The following is a 10,237-nucleotide window of genomic DNA, read 5'->3' as shown; positions in this document are numbered from 1 at the left end:
CCTTAATAATTGAAATGTCAGCTCCTGTATCAACAAATTATGTTACAGGTTTTTCGCACATTTCTAACTTTAAAATTACAAAATAAGAGTAATTTATGTTACAGTTATATACATTTATTGATTGTTTGGGTGTTGCACTTGTCGCGATTGACCCTGATTCTGTTGTTGGGATTCCCCTCTGTTGTTGTTTGTTTGATCGGCACAGCAGGCATGGGGGGCAGCCACTGGCTCTCTCCCGTTTTCCGCTGCGAAAACATTTCTTGGTCCACGATTGGCATTGGAGTTTTGATTACCATTATTATTACGCCAGTTTTGTTGGTTGTTGTAACCGTTTCGCTGACGCTGGTTAGAATTTTCGCCATGATAGCGGTTACTGTTGTAATTTGAGTTATTCCGGTCATCGAAATTCTTTTGGTATGTTGAGAAAGGTCGGTTATTGTACCGATTATTTTGGTTACGATTGTCGAACCGATTTTTCCCGTTTCTGTTATTCCACTGTCCGTTTTGCTGTGGAGACCTCGTATGATTATTTTGTTGCGTTCGCATAAGCAACACGCTTGATTCACTTACTGGGTCAACTTCCAACACTTTGTTAACGGCATCCGTCAGCTGTTTGAATGAACCCACTCGAAGGATAAGTGCCGTTTGACTATTTTTCAAGCCAGAAGCCATGTGTTTTACTGCTAAATCTTTCGCTACGTCATTTTTCCACATTTGGCGCATTGGGTTTTCAATTCCACCTTACGACTGATACTGTTGTGCCACACTTGGTGCAATGGGTTTTCAATTTCACTTTACGGCTGATACAGTTTAGTTTGCGTCTGTTCCAGGCAGAAGAGCCTGATTAGAAATTAAGGTAAAACCCCGCTCCCGCAAGGGTTTAACACAGAAATGTCATCGGAACAGAAACGCGACACAACGGTTAGAGAGACTTAAAAAGACTGCAATTTATTTTACTGTATCATACAGAGTTGTTTAAAGTTTGCTGACGCAGCTTCGTCGCTGCGCCCTCCAGTTGTTTCAGGCGTCGCGCATTCCTGCGCCAACGCCAGACGATGACGATGATGATCGCCGCGATGATGAACAGGGCGTCCACAGAGTAGCCCACAATGTTGTGAGTGGAGATGTTATTCTCCACGGCGACTTCGGGTGGCGAATCCATTGTAAACGGCCACATCTCGAATTGCGTCTCAGGTTTCTGGCTGCTATTCACGAAAATGAATGCAACATTGTTGCTGCTGGGTTGGCTGGGTGCGCGAGCTCGGTCGTTGAGTCCGCGCCATCGTTGATAGCACATTTTGTGCTGACAAATTTGATGTTTGTTATTTCGACCACAGTTTGGTCTTACTGTTTCCTATTTTCCTTCGCGGCAAGTAGCACATTAAGTGCTGACGTACCACTTCGGATGTTGTGGTAACTTCTGCAGCTATGCAGGGTTACCTTAACCGCTCCATTTTCTCCCCCCTTTGGAGCGAAGTCTGTCGCTCCAAACATTGCTACTCATAGCCAGGGGTGGTGGGTCTTCTTCGTTTTCAGGTACTGGCCCTTGCTCGCGTACTTCATGGTGTGGTTTATTCACTATTTCTGAAGAATCAAATTGAGATGTTTCGACTGATTCGCCTACTTGACTTTCGGTAATGTCGATGGGCAGTGGTGCCAAAGCCCGAACATTTCGTGTGTAGGTACCTGAAGCTGTGCGTACCGTTGCTACCCGCACAACTCCATCCTTTCCGGGTTTGGTGTGAGTTACGATTCCCATGGGCCACTTTGCCACGGGGTTGTTATCGTCTCCAATCAATACTATTTGACCTGGCTGCAGGTTAGGTTGCCTTTTTGTCCACTTGAAGATACAGCGCAAATGCTGCAAATATTCATTTTGCCATCTACGCCAGAATTGTGCGGTTTGGCGTTGAATGCGCTTCCAGCGCATAACTAAGTTTTGCTGTTCTAAGTGGCTTGCCGGGATGGGTATAGTAGTTATGGCTCTTCCTATTAGGAAGTGCCCTGGTGTTAAAGGTTCCGGAGCTCCGGCGTCGGAGAAAATTGAGGTCAGCGGACGTGAATTCATTATCGCTGATACTTGGTAGAACACCGTCTGAATCTCCAATATATTAAAGCTGGATCCACGAGCGGCTGCGGTGAAGAGTCTTTTGGCCACTTTTATGTTGGCCTCCCACAGACCTCCGAAATTAGGGCTTCTCGGAGGGATGAAGGAAAAGCGTATTCCTTCCTCAGCTGCTATCCCTATGAGTTCGTTTTGGAACAACTCCGAGTTATATACTTTGCTCAGTTCTGCAAGTTCGCGGCTGGCTCCGACGAAGTTGCGGCCGTTGTCGGAGTATATCACCTCCGGTGTACCACGCACTGATACAAACCGTATCAAGGCGGCTAAGAAGGCCCCGGTGGATTGATCCTCCACCACCTCGATATGCACTGCTTTGGTCGAAAAGCACACAAACAGGCAGGCGTAAACGGTAAGCCTCATTTTCGCCCGCTGACTTGGCAGCACTTGGAACGGCCCGCACAAGTCTACGCCAGTATGAGTGAACGCTGTAGAGGGATTCACTCTGGGCCGTGGAAGCTGGCCCATCATTTGCTCGAATCTGCGAGGCCTTGCCCGTACGCAGAGTACGCATTTTTGAAGGACGGATTGGGTTGTTTTCCGCAATCCCTTCATCCAATAGCTTCGTTGAAATTCGGCCAAGACTATTTCCAGACCGGCGTGGTTATTGGAGCGATGTAGATGCACAAGGATGATTCGTGCAAACGGATGCTCCCTCGGAATGAATATTGGATGTCGCTGTTCTTCAGGCAAGTCTGCTAAGTTTAACCTGCCTGTTACTCGAATGAGGCCACCTGCCAGCATAGGATTGAGGTGCTGCAGGGGGCCCTGCTTTGTAGGAATGCCGTGTAAACCGATGCTCTTCAGCTCTTGTCCTAGGCAGACGGATTGCATATTTTTGATGACTAGATGTAGTCCTGCTTCCAGCTCTTCAACAGTTAGAGGGCCGGTCATGGTTTGTAGGAGTTGTTCAGAATTAATAGAACTTGTAGCTTTTGCCTTAAAATTGCTTATGGCGCGCTGTATTAAGGCGAAATGCCTTCTGGTCCTTCGGAAAGAATTGCAGTACTTGTAACTCTGGATATAATCTTCTGGGTCAGGATCATGCAGAGTGTGGTCGATGGTCGGCGCTTGCTGAATTGCGCATACTTGAATTTCTGGATGTACCTCTAGTGCATACGGGGTGGCATGCAGCCACAGCTGCTTCTTGGTGGTCAACAGTTTCCTCACTGAGATTCCTCTGGAGATCACATCCGCTGGGTTCTGGTCGGTGGGGATGTACCTCCAGCTCATCTTGTTTGTTAATTGTTGAATGATTTTCACACGATTTCGAACATACACCTCGGCGTGTTGATCGTTTGCGTGTATCCAAGACAACACTACTTGCGAGTCGCACCAGTAGTGAACCTTGTTAATGTGTTGTGGTATGATGCCGATCACGCGGCTCATCAACTCTGCCAACAATTTGGCTCCAATTAATTCCTTTCGAGGAAGAGTGAGGTCCTTCATCGGGACTACACGCGACTTTGCACAAAGCAGGTTCATGGACTTGTTACCTTGCGTGTCTATGGCAAAGGCATAAATTGCGCCTCCATAAGCGCGAATAGAAGCGTCCGAGAAACCGTGCAGCTCCAAGTGTGCTACGTTACTCGGGATAGCTTGACGCGGGAACTCTAGTTCCGCCAACTTCGGCAGCGTTTTCTTCAGTTGCTGCCATTCGTGCAAAGTTTCTGGTGGGATCTGGTCCTCCCAACCGAGCTTGGTTTTCCACAAGCTCTGCAGCAATATTTTTGCTGTAATGATGACCGGTTGCATTATGCCCAACGGATCATATAATCTGAGCACCTCCGAGGCCAGCTGCCTCTTGGTAATAGTTTGCTTGCTTGCATTGCGGTCCTCCACTAGGAATCGAAAGGTATCTCCGCGTGGAGACCAGGCCACGCCTAGGGTTTTAATCACATCGTGATTTCCGATGTTGATCTCCTTTTCGAGATCGTCGGCAGGTACATCTTCTATGATGCTGGCATCGTTGGATGCCCATTTCCGTAAGGGAAAGCCTCGCTGCAGAAGAGCGGCCTCCACGGCTTTTCGTTGACTCAGAAGACCTTCTGCTGAATTTCCCCCCATCATCAAATTGTCGACGTAGAAACATTTCTGAATAATATCAGCAATGCTCGGCTGATGCGATCGGATTTCTTCTCCGACTTGGTGTAGAGCGCGACATGCTAGGAATGAGGATGCCGCCTCGCCATAAGTCACTGTTTTGAGGCGATAAGCCTGAATCGCTTCCGAAGGATTATCCCTCCAGGCGATGCACTGGTACCACGAGTCCGTTTCGTGGACATGGACTTGCCGATACATCTTCGCGATGTCGGCCATTAACACCTTGTCATGGCAGCGAAAGTCCAGGAGCAAATCGAATTGCTCCGTTTGGATCGCTGGTCCACTACGCAGCATGTCATTCAAGGAATGTCCATTTGATGCCTTAGCGCTTGCATCAAATACCACGCGAAGCTTGGTCGATGAAGAATCTGGCTTGATGACACATGAGTGGGGTATGAAGTAGCGGATTTTTTGATAATCCTTTGGTTCTACAACTTCCATATGATTTAATGTCAGATACTCTTTCAGGAACTCTCTGTATTGCTCGTATACTTCTGGAGTTCGCGTGAGTTTCCTTTCTAGCGAGAACAAGCGTCTTCTTGCTTGCTCGTAGGAATCACCCAGTTGAATGGGCTTGTCGTTGAAAGGGAGGCGCACAATATATTTGCCATCTGCCCCTATCTTGGTGTGCTGGAGGAAGTGCTCCTCGCATAGGTTTACCTGGTCAGAGGTGGACTTCGCTTCCGCAGAAGTTACCTCCTCCAAGGCCCAAAACCTCTTGAAGAGAGTATCCAATTTCCCATCGGGGTCCTCTTCTTCTTGGATCTCATTTGTACTAACGGTGGCAACAGTCATTACTGCTTTCCGGGTTGACCGTAGCGAAACTAGTCCGCCAACAAGCCAGCCTAAGGCTGACTCCTGAAGATTCGGGCCATTTGTACATTGGATTTGTCTGGGGCTCAGAATCTGGAATAGTACTCGGGCACCGAGTATAATCTCGATGCCTCTTCTCTTGTAGAATGTGGGGTCCGCTAACTCAATGTTTGACGGAACACTCACATCCTTCGCTTCCAGCCGAATGCTGGGCTGGTCGTCTAAAAGGTGCGGAACCAAAACTAAACTTACCTCCATAGCGAAGCTTCCGCATCTGGAGGAGATTACGGTTGTAATCTTTTTGGAAGCATTGACCCTTCCGCCAATGCCAACAAGTTGCACGTCGCTCCGTGCGTACGGTAGTCCTAGAGTCTGCGCGGCTGCTTCCGTGATAGACTCCACCTGACTACCGGAGTCTAATAGGCACCTAACTCGATACCAGTCGGACGCACCTTTAATGTTGATCTCGGCTGTTGCCAAGAATACGTAACTGCCATGTAGTCAGTTGTTACTGCTGGTTGAGGCCACAACGGCTGGGTCAGCCGCCGGCTTCTTCTCTGGAACCGCATCCACTGGATGTAGCAATGTGTGGTGTGCTTCTCCGCATTCTGAACACCGCTTTTTGGATGAACACTTTTGGACGGAGTGTCCCCAAGACAAACAATTGAAACACCGACCGGCTCTTTTGGTCCTATCCCATCTTTGCGGTACAGGCAGCGCTTTGAATTCGGTGCAGTGCCAGATCGCGTGCCCTTTCTCACTGCACGCGAAACAGGATTGCGGTTGCGTTTTGATTTCCCTACGCTGGGGTTGGGTGATGGCAGCTGCTGCTACCGTCTTGGTGTTGCGCGATTTCGATTCGTCGATATTGGTTCGGCACGCTAATTGGTTGGCTCGCTTCTCCAACTCTTCCTTGAATTCTGTCCAAGTGTAGACACGATGTATGTCTAATCTCTCCTCCAGCCTGGATGCGGTTTCCGAATCCAGACGGGATTTTGCTAGACTTACTAGCATTCCATTCGCAACACAGTCCAGTGTCGCTGTTTTATCCTTTTGTATCTGCTTTGCAGCGTGAACTGTAGTGTCCACGGCATCGATGAGGCTCATGATGGACTTAGCGCATGGCACATTTATTTTTTTAAATTTGATCAGTTTTACGAAGTATCCTTCGTACGCAATTCGCTTTTTGTAAAAGCGCGTCTCTAATTTCGCCCACGCATCGGCGAAGCTAGTGCCAGAGCTTTCGAGCGCTTCGATTGAATTTCTTGCTGCCGCGCAATGCTCAAGGCACTTGGAGAGAAATGCGAATTTGTCGGCATCTTCTCCAATCTTTACCATGCGCTTTTCAAAGCGCCCTTTGAATGTCAACCACTCCGTCGGCGAACCGTTGAAGTGGGGTAGCTCGATTCGGGGTAAATGATCCGCCCGACTCGTGCTTGGTGCCAGTGTCTGGTCGAGCAAGTTTTCACTCGGGCGCTGGTGATTTCTGGCAGCTTCCGCATGCTGTCTTTCCCAGCGGCCGAGTTTCACTTGAACGGCCATTACCTTAGTTAGTAACGGCCCTCTCCTTGCCGAGGGACCTGAGGCCCCTTCAATTTTCAGCAACACAGCTGTTGCTTGGTCGAAAAGAACACGCAGGGTGTCCCTTTGCACTGCAATTTCCTCCACTTCCGGAGGGTTAGCGTCGCTGCGCTGGTCAACCAGCACCGCGATCTCGTTGACGGACCCTTCTAGGGCAGTCAACTGCCGCATCCACACTTTACTTAGTTCTTCCTCGGCCATTGTTCTACACTAGGAATGTGAGTCACTTTTCAATTTACTGCTTTTTCTTTCGTTTAGCTCTCCCCCCGACGGGAGAAGCTACACAAGTCTCGCCGCGTTTGTTTTATTTATTTTCACGATGGTGCAGTGGCACCAAGGCACATAATCACACACTGATTTCACTTTCGTTGATTGGATTCTCCCCCCGACGGGAAACACTACGCGCGCAGCGAGCGAATTTTCAACTTTCTTCTTTGCACTAATCACACGGTTAGCCACACAGGTGCGTGTGAGCTCAATTAAAACATAGACGGCGGATTCAAAACGTTCCACTCTAGCCTCTCGCTGATTGATTCGGCTAACCTCACCAGTTCGTCAGTAAATCTTTTTTCGTAACCTCTTACAGCCGCAGCTCCGGCGGCTAAGTTGAACAGGTGTGAAACGATGATTGTAATGGCTGCGCCTTCTTCTCGCGATCGACACGGCCTAGCCCTTACAGACTCTTCGATTTCCACTAACTGAGCGTAGTACTTAGAGTACAACACGTCGTTGCACAAATTTTGATTCATTTCCACCAGTGGGAGACTTGCACTTTTGTTTTCACTTATGATTGCCTACACTTAGGTTACACCTTATTTATCGTTGCCATTTTGGCACACCGAAACACTTTGAATGTTTTTTCAGTCCGTTCTCCCCCCGACGGGAGAATTTACAATTGATAGGCGTCGTTGCCTAAACCTGAAGTGATCGCACGTGCGATCACGTCGGGGTCACCAATGTTCCAGGCAGAAGAGCCTGATTAGAAATTAAGGTAAAACCCCGCTCCCGCAAGGGTTTAACACAGAAATGTCATCGGAACAGAAACGCGACACAACGGTTAGAGAGACTTAAAAAGACTGCAATTTATTTTACTGTATCATACAGAGTTGTTTAAAGTTTGCTGACGCAGCTTCGTCGCTGCGCCCTCCAGTTGTTTCAGGCGTCGCGCATTCCTGCGCCAACGCCAGACGATGACGATGATGATCGCCGCGATGATGAACAGGGCGTCCACAGAGTAGCCCACAATGTTGTGAGTGGAGATGTTATTCTCCACGGCGACTTCGGGTGGCGATTCCATTGTAAACGGCCACATCTCGAATTGCGTCTCAGGTTTCTGGCTGCTATTCACGAAAATGAATGCAACATTGTTGCTGCTGGGTTGGCTGGGTGCGCGAGCTCGGTCGTTGAGTCCGCGCCATCGTTGATAGCACATTTTGTGCTGACAAATTTGATGTTTGTTATTTCGACCACAGTTTGGTCTTACTGTTTCCTATTTTCCTTCGCGGCAAGTAGCACATTAAGTGCTGACGTACCACTTCGGATGTTGTGGTAACTTCTGCAGCTATGCAGGGTTACCTTAACCGCTCCAGCGTCGGTTAACTGCACTTCTCGCCTTGCGGCTTCACTATTTTTTTTTTACTTTATTCAGCGAATATAAACCGTATAAGTTAAAAAAAACTGTAGTCGGTCACTTTGTGGAGTATTAAGATTGTAGCGTGTGTGTGTTTATAAACGAGTGCTTAGATACTATTATTTAAAAAGCTAAGTTGTTTTGTTCTGCTTCACATTAGCCATCTCAGCTTCTATGGCTTGTGGGCTGAATTTCACGGAAAATTTATTTTTTTAACAATGCTTTTGCTTCCACTACGGTCGTAGCACTGTTTATTGCACCATGTGCTGGACCAGTCAAACGGATTTTTATGAATTTAAGAAGTTCGGCATCTGGCACTCCTTCATTACAATCCTTCAATAAATCTAGGGTCTCGAAAAACCCTGCCAATTTGTCGGCTTCGCCATTAAATTTATCCACCAGCTTTAGAGCTGTTCCTATGTCCAATTTTGGTGGCATATTTTCAACTTCTTCAATATCTGAATGTTCACTAGTCTTATCGCTTCCTTCTTGGATTATTTCACCCTCTGAGAAAAGACTTTCAATAACTGACTTTTCTAACTCGTTTCCATTCAGCTTAATGATACTTTCGTTTACTAATCTTTTTATATATTTGTATCTTTTCAATAGATCTACTTTAACATCACTTCCAAATTTGTTGGTTAATAAAATTTCTTTTAATTCTGCTTTTAATTTAGCTAGCTCATCAAGTTTTGAGTTTCTTGTCGAACTTGAATAGCTGCTACATTTTTTCAGGTTTTCGTGCAATTTTATAATTGCATCCTGAATGTTAAAAAATTTTTCCATAACATAATTAAAATTATTGTATACTTACTCGCTAGTACTTGGGTTTTCTTTAAACTGTGGGTATGTATTATTATTATTATATTTTTTTTTTCGTCCTTTTACCTAAAAACATTTTTTTTTTATTTATTTATTTTTTTTTTTTTAATTTCAGATACTTAGCTTAGCTTAAGATGTACTGTGTACATTAAGGGAAACCGGGAAGTGATATTTAGAGTGAACGAACTGATCAAGTCGAGAGTCTAACTAAGATTGCCTTTATTTTCCATTTCTTAAGCCTACATTTGTGTGGCGACCTACACGTAGCTTACGCGTAGTCAGCATAAACAAACATCGGACGATCGAAGTACAGTTCCCTTTTGCTTGCGTTAGCATAAAGGGCTGAACCTTCGATCGTCGCGATAGAATGTGCGCATGGACGTAGCTAGTGGGGGCATCCACCACAACTACTTACGGAAGGAGAGGATCAAAGGATGGTATAAAGGGAAGGGGAATGGAGGGTAAGGATGAAGAAAGGATGTTTCAAAAAAATCCCACACCAGGTTGTACGTAGCAAGGAAACCATTTCCTGTTTCCAGATCTCCCAAGAGTCCATGTTTTCGCAAGATTTACCGCGCTTGCATTCGCGTTGCTTCGGTGGATCTAGTATTTCTTGTGAGGGCTAGGCGTATTAAGTTTTTTTTTGGTTTTTGCGAAGCCTTGTAGCCCCCAACCCCCGACTAGTCATACCAGCTATGTACAGTATGATTTCATCAAGGTGGGCTTTTTATGTACTTCGCGTACATTTTCCCGCATAAGAAGATTACGATAGTTAGCACTCAGGACTTTGAATCCTGCGATCCGAAGATTGCAGGTTCGTGTCCTGTCACGGTCGCCATGTGGGGGGTTTTCGGAGAAGGCTACGCAATCGCGATGAAAACATGATGTGTACTCGTTTTAACTAAGTCGCGGATTGACTTCTTTATTTCAGTTCAAGAGGTTTTTATAAACTTATAAGTACGTGTTAGTATAAGGAATTTGTTTATCAAGATAGAAGTCTGGAGCACCACATTGATCGGTTCGGTCGAAGACCAATTATTTGTAAACTTTGTAACCAATCTTATGGTCGCGCATTCGAGCGATCCAATTATTTGTAAACACTAAAAAGTGTCTTTGTAACCAATCATGCGATCGCGCATTCGAGCGATCGCCCTCAAGTGGGTCAT

General features: G+C 46.5%; 1 protein-coding gene across 1 annotated transcript; it reads right to left on the bottom strand.

Moving 5' to 3' along the window:
* Positions 1 to 1,441: 1,441 nt before the first annotated feature.
* On the bottom strand, positions 1,442 to 5,296 carry LOC129741090 (uncharacterized). The gene has a single exon (XM_055732791.1). It carries the CDS (start codon positions 5,294 to 5,296, stop codon positions 1,442 to 1,444), a length of 3,855 nt encoding a protein of 1,284 aa, XP_055588766.1.
* Between the last annotated feature and the right edge of the window lie 4,941 nt (positions 5,297 to 10,237).

This window comes from Uranotaenia lowii, chromosome 2, assembly GCF_029784155.1.
Source record: "Uranotaenia lowii strain MFRU-FL chromosome 2, ASM2978415v1, whole genome shotgun sequence".
Lineage (NCBI taxonomy): Eukaryota > Metazoa > Arthropoda > Insecta > Diptera > Culicidae > Uranotaenia > Uranotaenia lowii.
The sequence above is the reverse complement of the archived record's forward strand: the minus strand, read 5'-3'. Positions and strand labels throughout refer to the sequence as shown.